The sequence below is a fragment of the Dreissena polymorpha genome, chromosome 5 (genome assembly GCF_020536995.1).
Source record: "Dreissena polymorpha isolate Duluth1 chromosome 5, UMN_Dpol_1.0, whole genome shotgun sequence".
NCBI classification, from domain to species: domain Eukaryota; kingdom Metazoa; phylum Mollusca; class Bivalvia; order Myida; family Dreissenidae; genus Dreissena; species Dreissena polymorpha.
In genome coordinates, this window is record NC_068359.1 from 115,757,236 (window position 1) to 115,774,115 (window position 16,880).

The 16,880-nt window shown below is 36.0% G+C and overlaps 3 protein-coding genes across 4 annotated transcripts in view; 1 reads left to right on the forward strand and 2 right to left on the reverse strand.

Annotated features, from left to right (window-relative positions):
- On the forward strand, positions 1-4,023 carry LOC127832540 (uncharacterized). The gene is made up of 4 exons (XM_052358052.1): positions 1-288; positions 910-1,223; positions 1,497-1,590; positions 3,620-4,023. Exons 2-4 carry the CDS (start codon positions 957-959, stop codon positions 3,658-3,660), a joined length of 402 nt encoding a protein of 133 aa, XP_052214012.1. The 5' UTR covers positions 1-288; positions 910-956; the 3' UTR covers positions 3,661-4,023.
- Positions 3,465-10,225, reverse strand: LOC127832538 (uncharacterized). The gene is made up of 4 exons (XM_052358048.1): positions 9,916-10,225; positions 9,067-9,302; positions 7,871-8,084; positions 3,465-5,664 (listed from the first exon to the last, which is right to left on the reverse strand). Exons 1-4 carry the CDS (start codon positions 10,193-10,195, stop codon positions 5,528-5,530), a joined length of 867 nt encoding a protein of 288 aa, XP_052214008.1. The 5' UTR covers positions 10,196-10,225; the 3' UTR covers positions 3,465-5,527.
- A 5,236-nt stretch (positions 10,226-15,461) lies between these two features.
- Positions 15,462-16,880, reverse strand: part of LOC127832529 (RNA helicase Mov10l1-like) — a 38,279-nt gene continuing 36,860 nt past the window's right edge. For both annotated transcript variants that reach the window (XM_052358039.1, XM_052358038.1), the window contains exon 19: positions 15,462-16,498. The gene's annotated coding sequence lies outside the window, so the exon portion shown is untranslated. The remainder of the gene's footprint in view (positions 16,499-16,880) is intronic.

Sequence of the window (16,880 nt, forward strand, 5' to 3'; positions counted from 1 at the left end):
GTTTAAGCCGCGTGATATGAAAATGGCTAAGCGGGCCGATATAATTTATATTGGCCGTCAAGATACGAATAACGGCCCGCTCGCCACGTCATTTTGTTTTTATTTAAATTTATAGTAACGATATGTAATATATCATTCAGTAACGACACGTTTGAAGGTGTAATTTGGATACCGCGTTTGTTACAGATAAAGCGGAAACGGACGAAACATCTGCCCTGGTTGCTGGGGAGACAGTGATTGAGGAGGACAAGGCTGAACAGGATTCCAGCTCCTCGCTGGCGGTTACAGGTAAATTGTTTGTTTTGTTTATTTGGATTGTTTATGCTATTTCAAAATTATTTCAGTTCTATCGCTGCGGTCAATTAATGTACGGACACTTTTCATTGGTTTAGAAGGTTCACCATTGCCAAGTCCACACACTATCACAGTAACTGATAAATGTCCTACTTGAATCAGAGGTAGGGGGGTGGGGTTAATTGTCGTAGAAATAATATCAAGACCAAACACCATACAAATGATGTGGCTGGGCATTTGACGACACTTATATTGCAATCGTAAGGTTCACCGATACAAGTAAATATTGCCACTGTAATATGCATCAATAGAATTGTGATATTGCAACTGTAATGTGCATTGATAGAATTGTTATATTGTAACTGTAAAGTGAATCGATAGAAATGAGATAGTGCTTCTGAAAGGTGGATTGATACAAGTGTGATATTTTTTAAGCAAGCTCTATGGAAATTTGTGAGTTAAGAAGAAAGCGTTATCGTCCGTAGTGTGTGATTGTAACATATTTGTCTAATTTTATAAAGTGTGTTATAAAAATAAATATGTGTTGATAGGCGAATATGATACCCTTAATAGTGTGCCAATATTCTAATAGGAGATCTCTTCCATTACCAACAGATACATCCGTCGCACAGGTGGCGGATACAGAGAACATCACAGAAAGCATGGATATCAATGATATGGAAGTACCGGAAGCGAGGCCAGAAACATTTCGCCACAAAAGCAAGTCGGCCACTCCAGCACCGTGCCCTCAAAAGGAGAATGCGACGAACGGACTTTTTGTTTCGGAGAACGTCAAAAAAGAGGAAGACCCCACCGTAGAGGCTACGGTGGCCACTGAAGTACGTGGGAGGCCCGTCTCCATTGGACTGGTGTTCGACTACAAGAGATTGCCGAAAATCGTCCAACAACCCCTCACGCAGTGGTTGAAGGTGTTTAAAATACTTAAAACTTTATGTACTTGGTGTGAAGATAATACAATACTGTTAATATATTTGCTAATATTTTCTTTTTCGTGCAAAACAATGTATCCAAGCGTTCGACAAATCGTAAATAAAAACACGTTATGTTCAAGCACAAACGATTGAATGCATCCGTCTGCAGTTGAACAAACGTGAAAAGTGTTTACGACAAAGTAACGTGATTTCTGTTCCATTCACTATCATCGATCGTGCTATGACAGAATTTCGTTCTATTTACCCCAGGCTGGAGAAACTTTGAAGCTTCAGATGGAAGTCGTGAAGAGCCCGGATTTGAAGGTCACGTGGTTCCACAACGACACGCCTATACGATTGGACGGTAGGTGGTACATTTAAGAAGTATTTTGCGGATGAGTTTTGGCTATAGCGATAATAACCAACGGTTTTGAGTTTCGAATACATTGGCCTGCGTGGTTTGATAACAAGCATAGGGACCATAAACCGCAAACCAATAACAAACGCTTAGTCGTAAACTAAAGGTATTTCCATTCTACACCAAACGTGCGTATTGAAATATTATTTTAATTCATGCGCAAACCTTTTGACGCGAAAAACAAATTGTGTTGACGTGACGTTTACGTGACCTCAGCACACCAAAACAATCAAACGTGACGACAGCTTCATTCTTCAACATCAAGTGAAGAATCTATGAGAAGTCAAAATATATTTAAACTCACTAAAGCTGTATGTGTCATAGGCTGGATTCAGAGCTGGGCGGAGAAGAGTGGAGCAGATCTGCGATTGCAGAGTCATCATTAAAAAAACATATGTAAAACCAAAGTGAGCTCTTCCACAACTTCATTGCCTTTAAGAAAGCTTTCTCGACCGCGTGTAGCATGATGGCCTAGGGGAGGTTATGAGAGGATTCAACATTAACGAAGGGCTGGTGCAAGTCATCCAAGAACTCTACGGAAACGCCAACAGCGCAGTACTTCTCAATGGACAGAAGGGGGACTTTTCATGACATCAGTGGGCGTCCGTCATGGATGTCTGCTATCCCGAGTTCTGTTTAATCTTTCCCTTGAGAAGATATTGTAGGAGACCCTCCAGGATCACCACACCTCTATCTTCATTGGTTGAAGACCCATCGCTAACTTGACACCTCGCCAACAGACTACAGACTATGAAAGAGCATGAGCATATTGGATGGAGGTTAGCACGGAGAAGTTGAAGATAATGGTGAACAGCACGATCAACACCAGTGCAGACATCACCATGAACGGCGAGAAGCTGGAAGAATAGACCATCTTCAAATACTTGGGAGCGACCCTGTCAGAAGATGGTACCAGGACCGCTGATGTCTTAATAAGAATACCCATGGCTACCGCAGCGATGACATGACTGAACAGGTTGCGGACAAGCCGCTCAATCAGCTTGCCCAACAAAAAATGCTCTACAATCCCCCGTCTTTTTAATATTAGTGTAGAGACCGGACGACTGTAAGTTGGCCCATAAAAGCCCATCCTGGCGTCCGTCAAAAAAACGAAAGCTGGCTTGGTTCGACCACGTCATATGGTACGACTATGTGCAAGACTGAGCTCCAGTGAATGCCGTCGAGGCTGCCAAAAGAAAATCTTGATAATGTGAAATAGTAGATGTCCCTAACCATGGATGAGCTACTCCCAGCAGCACACACCAGACCTAAATGGCGGAGGATCTGTGTGTCGTCGTCCCTCATTTTCCTCCAACAGCCGGATCGGTCAAAGAATGACGATGATTATGTCTACTTGATCCAGATTCAAACATGGCGTTGATTTTATCAAAATAAAATTCTTGACAACATGGATAAACGTGCCCTAGATTCAAGTGTCGTTTAGATATTGTCAATATAAACAATCTGACACAGATTCATCAAGATTGAGTCATAAATGTTACCTCGGGAGTTGCAGTAAGTTTTTTTTACGACGAGACGAGTTAAATAAGATATGGTACGAAAAGACTTGTGTCAAATATTTTAAATCACATTGTTTTCAACAACAAAATTTTAATTATTAACGTAAACATGCTCATTAATATTTAAAATTCATTTAGCCGTGACGTCGGTTTACGTTATTTCGTCAAAATAATACCATGCTCATTGGTTCATGGTCATGGAAAAAAAGATGTTTTGTTTGAAACGTTCAAAATGTTATATTCAAAATGTTTCAAGTTTGAGATAAGAATTATCGTAAGGATAACGGGAACAAGAAAAAATATGTGATAAACAATTTTGCATAGACCATAATGCAAGCATTGGGTACACATTACACATTTACAATCAGTCATAATTATAACAATATAATTCCAGTTCCATTTCCAAAACATAGTCTGATAAAAATTACATAAATGTATTTGGTTTCTATTTTCAGGTTCAGAACGCTACAAACTCGTTGTTAAGGAACGGAAGTAGTGACCACCGGAAGGGGATGAGACCGGAAGAAGTATTAACAGGAAGTCAGAAATATAATAAAATGCGAACTGCATGTGATCATTCGTATAAGCCACACTGACTATTTGTGACCAAAAAAACAAGGCGCAATAGTTAACACAAGTTTTTGTTCGGGTTAAAGCTTTATTTGTCTGCATTCAAATCATCAAATATTTTAACATTAAAACTACCGGTATTTTAGGTTGTTCTATATCTGAAAATTTCTCTGATTTCAAGGATCATATAAGCGATATTTTATACCCATTATGTAATAATTACAGAGTGTAGCGTAAGAAATAAGGATATACGATTTGTATTTAGTAGAAATTATGAGGACAATTCTTATATGTAACGCAAAAAAACTATCCTGTTCACACTTTCCACAATCGGTATCTCATGAATTTTCTCAATTAAATAATACAATATTATTTGTTGATTTGTGTCTGGGATGTTTTAAGAAATAAATTCTTAATTGATTGTTCGCTTATATCTTTAATTTCGCGCTAACTTCTAAAGACAAGCCAATTAAATAATGTACACTACACTTCAATTATTTTCAATATTACTTTTGCGTTTGCAAGTTTTATAACGTTTACAAGGACAAGTATAACGAACATACGTAAGTCAATATTCTGACTTAACATATAGTTTGTTCTCAATTTAAGATGAGGTTAACGATAAAGCTCAATTAGTGGCCACATACAATTTTTTAGCTTTTAGTATGAGTCAACTCCGAGTTTGATGTGGATATTAAAATAGCTGAGATTCGAGGGTGCGTTCGTGCGATGACCGACATTCTCAGTGCTCAGCTGAGGGGGAACTCAAATCTTATCTTCTTGATATTCAAGGCTGGACCCAGGAGTCAAATAAGTTTTTAAATCGCCGATCTTCGTCTTAATCAATTTTCAACAAGGTCGAAAAGTATATTGCATCCCCCGGCGTGTGTATTGTAACCATCGAGCGGTTTCTTTGACCTAGAGTTTACGTAACTGCCTCATACGTCTGCATTTTGTGTAAATAAATGAAACAATTCTTTGGTGCATGTCTCCAGAAATTCCATAAAATGCATAAAAAATGCAGTCTAAAAAGTAAACATTTTGTTCCTTCAACGAGTTAACATTTGATATAAGTTTAATAAGAAAAATGAGCATAAAAATGTAACCATTAAGTTCGACCTTGAAATTGAGCTGGCGTAAACGGCCCATGCATTCTGTTTATCTTTTCAATTACATACAGTGAGCGACGTTTCATGCAAATTCTTCATAACGAATACGACCTAAGGATATAGAGCAAACACGAAATGGCTGCTGGAATATTTGACCTTCAAATGTAAGAATAAATTTGATCCGTCGTGACTGATTCATGCAATTCATATATTGTCTTAATGACTTAAACGTTAAAGCAAAGTTTAATAAACATCCTACATCCTTCAAAAGGCATAGAAGCTATAGAGCAGACACGAAATGGCGGCTCAACTATTTGACCTAAAAGTATCTTGAAATTTAGCCGGCTCGACTGTGTTATGCAATGTGGCTTTCGTCTCAATGACTTAAACGTTTCAGCACAGTTTCATTCAAAATCCTTAAAAAGTTAAAGGGAAGCAGAAACGTAATCCTGACGGACGAAAGTAGGACATTCTAATGACACCCCCCTCCCGAATCGCGGCGGCGAATCGATATCTTTTTCTGACAAAAGACTAGTTAAATGGTTATTCTGTGTGATAAAATATTACAAAAACAACAACATATAAAGTAATGCACTTTTTAATTCAATCTTCTCTACATTATCGAATACAAGTATCATGAAAACAACAATGTCTATAACAAGTAAATGCCTCCGCACCAGGAGATTATTTCATGTATCTCGTATAAAAGATACCGGCGAGCATAATGAATATAAAGGAGCCGGCGAAAGCGCATCCGACAGCAACCCCATCCGAAAACGTAGCGCGCTCGGCTGCATCAAATTGCTCCTTGGTCATGTGACCTATGAAACACAATCAGTTAACTATCTTAATATATCCTCGTTCTGGGAAAACTGGTCTTAATGCATTTGCGTAGTGACGTCCAAGATTAGTTTGTGCAGTCCGCACAGGCTAATCATGGATAAGACTTTTCAACTACAATTTAATTTTCATTTAGGCTAATCTGTGATGACACTTAACGCACATGCATGTATGCCAGTTTTCCAAGAACGAGGCTTAACCCATTTATGCCTAGTGGACTCTTCCATCTTTCTAAATTGGATCAATTTATTTACAAAATTAGGGATGTCTAGTTTATTTATTTCTATATTTAGAATATTCCTTACAGAAATACCTTAAAGCAAACAGCGCAGACCCAGATGAGACGCCGCATCATGCGGCGTCTCATCTGGGTCTACGCTGTTTGCCAATGCATTTTTTTATAGACGCTAGGTATAAATGGTTTAATAAATACGGATATTACTAAATATAATTTTCCGCCATAAGGAAAACATGAACAAGAAACATGTTGTATCTAGTAGGTATATGAATAAATGGGCACGTAAAAATCGTCAATAATTTCTCGGTAGAATTCGTCTCAAAATGCCTTTTAAATTTTGTTTTTTGTTAGACTAAACCTGTTTATTTAAGCTCGATTGCATCAAAAGCCTCAGACTGATAGTAACGCATCGTGTCCGTTTTTTATGTCCCTCAGTCTATACTGGGGACATATTGTTTTTGCCCTGTCTGTTTGTTTGTTGGTTTGTTTGTGTCAAACTTTCACATTTGCCATAACTTTTGCAATATTGAAGATGGCAACTTGATATTTGGCATGCATGTGAACCTCGTGGAGCTGCACATTTTGAGTGGTGAAAGGTCAAGGTCATCCTTCAAGGTCAAAGGTCAAATATATGGGGCACATAGTGTTTCACAAACACATCTTGTTTTGCTTTGGTTTGGTAACAGCTTTTTTATGCTAAATATAAACGGAAAACAGTTATGATGTCTCTGTTCCTAACAAGCAAAACGTTCAATTTTTTTTATTATTTACAATCCCTTATTTCTAGAATTGCATTAGGTGATCGGGTACCATCCAACATTTCTAAAGGACATAATGGACAAGATGATGATGATCATCGTCATGATGATAGTGGCGATGACAACAACAACGACAAAATAATCGTAATAACCAACACCATTTTCATCATCAGCAGCAGCAGCAGCACCTTACTACCACCATCAAACGCATGACTGGCATGAGCAGTATTAATGGAAAATGGCATTGCCAAAGACTCGCCGGGATTACCAAAGACTCGCCAGCATTACCAAAGACTCACCGGCATTACCAAAGACTCGCCGCCATTACCAAAGACTCGCCGGGATTACAAAAGACTCGCCGGCATTACCAAAGACTCGCCGGCATTACCAAAGACTCGCCGGGATTACAAAAGACTCGCCGGCATTACTTAAGACTTGCCGGCATTACCAAAGACTCGCCGGGATTACCAAAGACTCGCCGGCATTACTTAAGACTTGCCGTTATTACTAAAGATTCGCCAGGATTACCAAAAACTCGCCGGCATTACTTAAGACTTGCCGGCATTACTCAAGACTCGCCGGCATTACCAAAGACTCGCCGGGATTACCAACGACTCGCCGGCATTACTAAAGACTCGCCGGCATTACCAAAGACTCGCAGGAATTACCAAAGACTCGTCGGCATTACCAAAGACTCGCCGGCATTACCAAAGACTCGCCGGCATTACCAAAGACTCGCCAGCATTACCAAAGACTCGCCGGCATTGCCAAAGACTCGCCGGCACTGCCAAAGACTCACCAAAAGAACAATTGAACATGACGTAAACAAGCAATTTCGTTGAATTGATATCCCGCCAATATGCTTCTGGACACAAAAGTGTTATATTTGACACTCAAAAAAGCATTTTTTCAAGATACAAAGGGCCATAACTCCGTTATTAACAGATGGTGTACAATGACATTTGGCGTGCATCATCCTCTTATCCATATATATACTCATACCAAGTTTCAATGAAATCCGTCAAAGCACTTCCAAGATATGGCTCCAGATGGACGGACGGACGGAAAGACGGACGGACGGAAAAACGGACGGACAGACGGATGGACGGACAACGCCAAAACAATATCCCTCCGCCTATGGCGGGGGATAAAAAACATCACAAAACAGCAAAAAAAACTACACAAAATTACCTGCTTCAATTAAAAAGGCGTGGGAATATTTTTGACTTTTCATGGTACCCAGCGCACCGCACTTGTGAAAGACGTCGATTCTCAGCTTGTACTGTAGAGTTTTGTTTGAGTATACATAGGAAAAGCCGGGGGCCAGCTTTAGCGAAATATTCAGCGTTGTTGCGTCGGAACATCTCGGTAATCGTGCTGGGATCACCGAATTGTTTGTGAAGGTCTGGGGAAAAAAAAGAAGACAATCATGTATGTTGTTATTCGCGGTCAATATTAACTGTAAGAAGCATTGTCGAGCCCGCTTGTGGTAACCTCAAGAGAGATGTCGGTGTGACATACATGCTGTTTGAGTGTATATGCGTTCATGCTGGCAAGCCTTGGAACCAAACATCGTTAATTTGATGCCGTCTTATTGTTTGTTGTTCAAACTTACTTGACAAAGCTTGAGGTGCAGACTAATCAAACACCCTTAAGACCTTATTGACGAACTAGTTTTCTGTTAGGAAGTTATCCCATTTTCTTGCCCTGTCCATGCCGAGCCTCCTAATTATAAATGTTGAATATTTTTACAAAATTTTATGAAAAGTTAATACCGGTAGTTTCCTGTAAGAGACAGTGTAATGATAAAGGACTGAACATTACCTTAGTCTGAATTCGCAATAGCTGATTTATTTCTAAAAGTAAACAAAAATATCTAGTCGCACTGATATTTTATTTTACACCTAGTTGTTGAAAACAATAAACATATTTCTTTAAGTATCAGTATGTTATCATTCAATAAATAGGTTTCTTAATCGTATAATCGCACTGAATTTTGTCTTGAAATTTTACTTAGAGTAAGTTATTTCAATTATTTGTTCCTTCATCGGCATTAAGAACAACAACTCTAGACCGTAAATCACCATAGATAGTTGTGTGAACATTAACTCTTTCAGTGCTGGAACCGAATTTTGAAGGCCTTTGCAAACAGTTTGAATCCAGATGAGACGCCACACAACGTGGCGTCTCATCAGGATCCAAACTGTTTGCTATTCTAATAGTATTCTTTGAAACAAATCGAAGAAAATGTTGATTTTAGAAATTCAGCAGACGACATTTTAGCAGACGACAAATTTCCCAGCATGCAAAGGGTTAACAATTTCGAAAAGTGCAGACTTCGTTCAATAGTTTGCTCACAAAGAAACTCAGCTCCGCGACTCTAGTACCTCGGATATGGATGCCGCCTCGATGTTGAATTGAACACCCGCATCATTTATGACGTTGTAAAATTGGAACATGTAGCAGAGACCGTTACAACCGTTGCTATCGCCTGTCGCGGAAAAATGCATTTTGCACGTGACGCTCGAGTCGGAGGCAACGCCGACCAACCGAAAGACGCTGCTAGCGTTGACGGCGAACGTCTCCCCTCGACCGCATAGCCAGGCGGAGTTCACGTTTATGCCTGAAAGCAGCCACACTTTGAATTTATAAATTATTTTAACGTTCGTTGTATATTTACATAAAACAACATTGTAACCAGGGTTATTTTTGTAATATATTCACTACAAAATTGATATTCTAACGTGTCAGCTCTATACAACGTTTACATGCACAACAATGTTATTAACTGTGCATGCATTTGCTTATTATCTATACATTTTTGACGGACGTTCATCAAATATCTTTATTTTTATGTGCTACTGTTATTTAAAAAACGAAACATACTTATTTCAGTATAAATATTGACCGCGCATCTTACACACGTATGATTTTTTATATATAAAGAAAAAGCAAACGAAGATGGATTGATGGAATCTTACGACTTGATTAGTTGACCAATATGAAAAAAAACAAACACTTTATAACAGCAGTATAATTCTATGAAATTCCCAGATGTATATGAATTTCTATTTAATGAGGCCGCAGTTTTCATACACAAAATCGACTTAACCACATTTTATCTCGATCAGCACTGTATTTCGAAATTTAGAAGAAGTAGATCTATAAACCACCGGAGAGCATAAAATAAAAATAAATAATTAATTATTTAAGTAGAGAAATGTAAAATATTTTACCTGTGTATTGTTGTGTTGAAGAGCGAAAAGACGCCACAAGCATACCCACAAGGAATACAAAATACTGCATTATTATCTTGATGTAATAATTGTTGTGCTGCTCGCTATTGCTAATCTTGTTATAAATCATTGAATTGTTATTTAATGACGTTGCGTAAAAAACCGCAATTACGTTGCACATGAACGATGAACTAACGTTGCCTAAGCTAATCAAGCGCTGACGGCACTGCAGTTGTTCGCTCTTTGAATCTATTTCAATAATATTAAAGCCACACGACATGCAGTTCGACTTTTTAACGTAGGCCAATCGATAAGCCACGAAACATGCAAACAACAATACAATTTAGTTTTAATTGTAAATTGTGGTGAGGTTTTGCAAAAACACCAAAGGGGGAAAATGCCATTGATTTTCAATCTCTATTTTTTACAGGATTCAAACACACCCCAATTATGATAACAAAGATGAAGCTTAGTTTAAACAGGAAATATCTTCTTTACAAACGATATTTGACGTATAATAATTTAGGTTGGCGCCAAGGAAAAAAAGTAGTAGCCAAGTTTCATCGTTCCGATGACGACCCACAGCATATTCCATTTGCTCTGTACATCATTGTACCTGTTGCTTTATGTGGAATGAACCACAACGCAATTATAATAATACATGTTTTTGAATCAAGATGAATTGCATTGAATTCTCAAGCAAACCACATTTTAAAAGATGTTTGTTGTTGTTTTTGTCACTTTTTAGTCGCATATTCACCGCATTAAATGTGTGTTATTAAGTGCACGTATATACAAACCACACGTTAATGTTCGTTAATAAAAAATATACTACGGGGGATCCCATTGTGTAATATGTGGCTAATTATAAGTTTATTGTTTTACCACATATTGTATTTTAATATTTGAATCTCAGACCTGTTACCCTACCGATTGCTTCTCAGTAGTATGGAGGGCATCTCTCAGTAGTTTTGGGCTGTTGTCAGTAGTTTTAACATTTTCAATCATTTTGAGCATTGAAACAGCATGACTGGGTCACATATCAGTTTAACGGTACATAGAGCATTCGATGAATTAACTAATAATTTAATATGTTAAGTGATTTTTTTGATTTTATTTGTTACAGCCTGTGCAATTTGGATTGGGAAAATTAGCGTGATAAACCATGAAATTGGATAAAATAGCGCGATAAACCATGACATTGGGAAACATTAAGCATTATAAATATGATTATAAGTAATAGAATTAAAATTGTTTTTAAGTGCATGTTTGACAGCATTTTTATATTATCAAGTGCTGCTTTAACGTCTTCTTACAATGAAGACAATATTAAGTTAATATCCATCCACATGCATATTAAACTTGCAATAATCTATAGATTCTTAAATACACCATTTGATCATAAGCTCTTTAAGAGTAGCTATTAATTTAATTCAGTACTTTTTTAAATTAAATATCATAAGGGGAAAACATAAACAAATATTGACAAACACCCTTTAGTGTTCTTGTTGTGTTAAATGGGTTGAATGATGTATTAAATGGAGTTAAAATAATATTTTTTATTTGTTTACCTTTCAATATCTTGCACTTGACAACCTCATTTCAATGCTATTTCATTAAACTGTACAGCGTAACAAACATAATAAAGCAGAATATGCATATGAATCTGAGTATACACAGATCCACTAACATATAAATCAAATCATGTTTGTCTCTTTCCATTTTCGAACGATACTCATCTTATTATAATAAATGCTTTAACTTTGTGAGTAGACTGAACACCAATTTTCCAACACTCGTTTCCGTGACGCACATTCACTGTGCAGATTTCTGATATTTGTTGTTGTTTTTTTTATCTCAAACGTAGTATTTTGCGTTAATTAACACACGCATTACATTATTCCCTAATGACCATATGGTATCCGTTGTTAATTTGAATGGTATTTATTATTTTCGCCGTTAATCGCAATTTCTGGTCTGCTTGCCGCCATCTTGGACGTGTGTAAAAAACAGGCGTATATTCAGTCTTTCAAGAACGATTACCATTCCGACTGACCGAGTACGGCAAGCATTTGTGGTTAGTTTGTGGTGGAAAAAAAACACCATTTTCAGCAGTATTTCTAGTCTATTTGTTGCTATAGCAACCACAAATTTTGACGTAGGAACAAAATGAAATGACGTGCATAATGTCCATATTGCCATCTATCCATATTCCAAGTTTCATGAAAAAATATTAAGAACTTTTAGAGTTATCGCAGGATCCAGACAAAAACACCATTTTCAGCAGTATTTTTAGTCTATTTGTTGCCATAGCAACCACAATTTTTGACGTAGGAACAAAATGAAATGACGTGCATAATGTCCATATTGCCATCTATCCATATTCCAAGTTTCATGAAAAAATATTAAGAACTTTTAGAGTTAGCGCAGGATCCAGAAAAGTGTGATGGACTGACGGACTGATGGACGGACGGATACAAAACCATAAGTCCCCTCCGGTGAAACCGGTAGGGGACTAAAAAGGTATACCACATTGATACTGTGTTCATTGTACATGTGAAAAAAGATAAAAATGAAACGGGTATAAAATAAGAAGACGTTTTCACAGTCTTAATTCTTTGATTCTGTAACAAAGACAAATTAATTACTTGATGAATTTCCCACATAACTGTTATTAAAATCAGGGAGTAAAAATAAAGAATGACTGTGTCGTATGAGTAGTTTACATGGCCACAAGCAGTTACACGGGATCTGCAATATTGCTTACTGTTTACTTATAAGTAATATAATTTTATATTCTTGTTCTGTTGGGTTTAATGTCTGTTTGACACAATAACCCACTGCACAACGCACGATAAAAATGTATTTGCGGGTCAACCGCATTTTTATTGTCAAACATGAACAAGTTAAACAAATTCTTATACATTCTGGAATACAACCATTTTTAGACCATTAAAATGAGATCTTGTTGGACCTGTTGACTAAATTAATACGAACATGAAATGCATGTATAAACTCCTGTTTAAACAAATGAGCAATGTACAGGACATATCACAACACTTGACACACGAAGATAACAATAAACAAGAGATGTTTTTGTCAGAAACACAATGCCCCATTTTACGCCGCTTTGAAATAAAATTTCAATATATCATTTGGAAGGTTTACAAATTATCTCTCTTTTAAAGCTTATTACTTCCCTTGGATTGTATTTTTTTACTTTTTACCTTGAAGGATTACCTTGACCATTCACCACTCTAAATGTGCAGCTTCATGAGATACACATGCATGCCAAATATCGAGTTGCTATCTTCAATATTCAAAAAGTTATGACCAAACTTTAGTGAAGGTTAAAGTTTTGGGACACACACATACAATGAATGACAGACAGACAGACAGGCCAAAAACAATATCCCCTTATTTTTCGATCCGGGGGCATACAAGTTATGATAAAACTTAAACGAAGATTAAAGTTATAGAAAAGAAAAATACAATGATATTTGACCTTTGACCTTGAAGGTTGACCTTGACCTTTCACCACTAAAAATGTGCAGCTGCACGAGAAGTAAGTATGAAATTGAATGGAGAAATGAATGTTTATTTTTTTATTTTGACCTTTGACCTTGAAGGATGACCTTTCACCACTCAAAATGTGCAGCTCCAGGAGATACACATGCATGCCAAATATGAAGTTGCTGTGTTCAATATTAAAAAAGTTATGATAAAACTTTAACAAAGGTTAAAGTTATAGGAAAGAAAAATACAATGATATTTGACCTTTGACCTTAAAGGTTGACCTTGACCATTCACCACTAAAAATGTGCAGCTGCACGAGAAGTAAGTAAGAGATTGAATGGAGAAATAACTTTATTTTTTTTATTTTGACCTTTGACCTTTAAGGATGACCTTGACCTTTCACCACTCAAAATGTGCAGCTCCACGAGATACACATGCATGTCAAATATGAAGTTGCTGTGTTCAATATTTAAAAAGTTATGATAAAACTTTAACAAAGGTTAAAGTTTTAGGAAAGAAAAATACAATGATATTTTACCTTTGACCTTGAAGGATGACCTTGACCTTGACTTTTCACCACTCAAAATGAGCAGCTACATGAGATACACATGCATGGTAAATATCAAGTTGGTATGTTCAATATTGCAAAAGTTATCAAACTTTAACCAAGGTTAAAGTTTTGGGACAGAATGACCACCCCCGGAAACCTGATATGCTGTGAGAAGTTGGATGTGCTAGGAGAAGTTGCCGATAGATTTTGACGAATTTCGGTAGGGTAAGTAAATCCAATTCTATAATTGTTTAAAGGCATTTTTGAATTAAAATATATTTTGGTGTATACAAAGGAGGTATTACAATGTATGTTAGAAAAATCCTGGTTATTAATATTCAGGATTTATTGAAATATGGCTATTTAAAGTCGATGATGCAGGGATTTGTCCCATATTTAGCACTTTATTTACAAATTTATTTAAAGGAATGCCAGTGAAAAAGTTTTTGCACTGACAATTATATTAACCAATGTTCCAGAGTAACATATCCGCCAGGGTTTCTAAAAAAAATCGTATTTGTGGAAAAATTCGATTTTACATTCAACATGTTGATGAAAAAATGATATGACATGGTGCTGTACAAATATGTCGAGATATGACATGAGTGCAGTTGATTTATAAACTTAAAAGCTCACTATTACAGCTGATTTATGCCCACTCTGATGCATTGTAGATCATTTTCATTGAACTTTGAGGTTTTATAATTATATCCATTCGGAAGCTAAGTTAATTTCCAGCTTATTTGTATCTTTTTTTTATTGTTTGAAAATCATTGTAAGTGTAAAGCAATTGATTCATACAGGTAAAAATATACGTCCGGTAGGCAATCTAAACATTTATAATAATATTTTCTGCCTATAGTTCCAATTATTCATAAATGTGAACTAAATTTGGATCTATTATACATGACATCAAGTTGACAGCTTTGCAAACATCTCCGACAATGCACGGGTGTAAATGTTTGTTTCTTTTTGTTCTTTTTGGTAATGATATATGCAAAATGTAAGCATTTATTTTTTTCAAAACCCAATCCACGCCTCCTTCTTAGGTGTATTTGCATAGATAACACACATTTTTCATCTGATGAAGCCCCAAGCCTTGAAGGAATATATTCGGTCAGATTTCAGCAAATTATAACATTTAAAACTAGGGCGTACTTTCCATTAGAGAGTAAAACGCATATTGAGAGAAATCGTCGAGATTGCATTTAAATTATAAAGCTCTGGTCTTTTATCGCTATACTCATTAAATGACATCATAGTATGTGTTTTACTTTTCAAGTCATTTAAAGTTTCACGTCATGGATAAAGGGTATTTATCATATTGAATACGACGTACAGTTTGTTTGCAAGTCGCGTAACCCACTAAAGGTAGATTATTAACTAACAGCTCGCGCATACATGTCGTGAATGTTTACATTTTGCATATATCATTTTCTACCCATAATTGAAACTATTAGCAGAAAATATTATTATAAATGTTTAGATTGCCTACCGGACGTATATTTTTACCTGAATGAATCAATTGCTTTACATTAACAATGGTTTTCAAACAATAAAAAAGATACAAATAAGCTGGAAATTAACTTAGGTTCAGAACGGATATAATTATAAAACCTCAAAGTTCAATGAAAATGATCTACAATGCATCAGAGTGGACATAAATCAGCTGTAATAGTGAGCTTTTAAGTTTATAAATCAACTGCACTCATGTCATATCTCGACATCTTTGTACAGCACCATGTCATATCATTTCTTCATCAACATGTTGAATGTTAAGTCAAATTTTTCCACCAATACAATTTTTTTTAAGAAACCCTGGTGGATATGTTACTCGTGGGACATTGGTTAATATAATTGACGGTGCAAAAACTTTTTCACTGGCATTCCTTTAAAGAAATTTGTAAATAAAGTGCTAAATATGGGACAAATCCCTGCATCGTCAACTTTAAATAGCCATATTTCAATAAATCCTGAATATTAATAACCAGGATTTTTCTAACATACATGGTAATACCTCATTTGCATACACCAAAATATATTTTAATTCAAAAATGCCTTTAAACAGTTATAGAACTGGATTTACTTACCCTACCGAAATTCATATAAATCTATCGGCAACTTCTCCTAGCACATCCAACTTCTCACAGCATATCAGGTTTCCGGGGGTGATGACAGACAGACAGGACAAAATTAATTTACCCCCGATCTATCGATCCAGGGGCATAAAAATCAATTCATAACAATACCGTGATTTTTCGTGTGAAACTAAAATAGGCTTATCTTTCAACAGCATATATCCAGGTAATTCGAAATTTTGATACCTATAAGTAATGCGTAAGCTTAAGAACACTTCAAGAAAGCACTGTATTTTGGCATATTTTTCATACAAATATGTTTAGTTATTTAGATCTAAACTTCTGTCAGTTAAACCCAACAACATCACTTAAAACAGCCTACAAAATATATGCCACATGAAGATAACATCTTGAATCAGTATTGATCAGGAATCAGACCCTGAAAAAAACAAAAACAAATGGATTTTGTGCCAAACAAAAATGAATAGTTTATAAAGTTTTTAACAGAGAACGTACAGTGATATTATATTTTTTTTACTTGAGTGCATGTAACGGCACTGTGCTAAATAGTGTTATGTGTGGAACACAATTCAAGATTATTAATTATCAATTTTGTAACTTTCCCAAACGTGAAAATGTTTCAATTTTTATAAAGATCATATTAAAAAACATTTTAAAATTGTTATGTTTTGTTATTAAAATAATGAATTATGTGTTGTATGTCATGTCACCTTAGCAAACTAAAGTTACTATTATTATTAATATCATTATTATTAGTAGTAGTATAACAGTAATTATTATAATTTAAATTAAGAAAACCT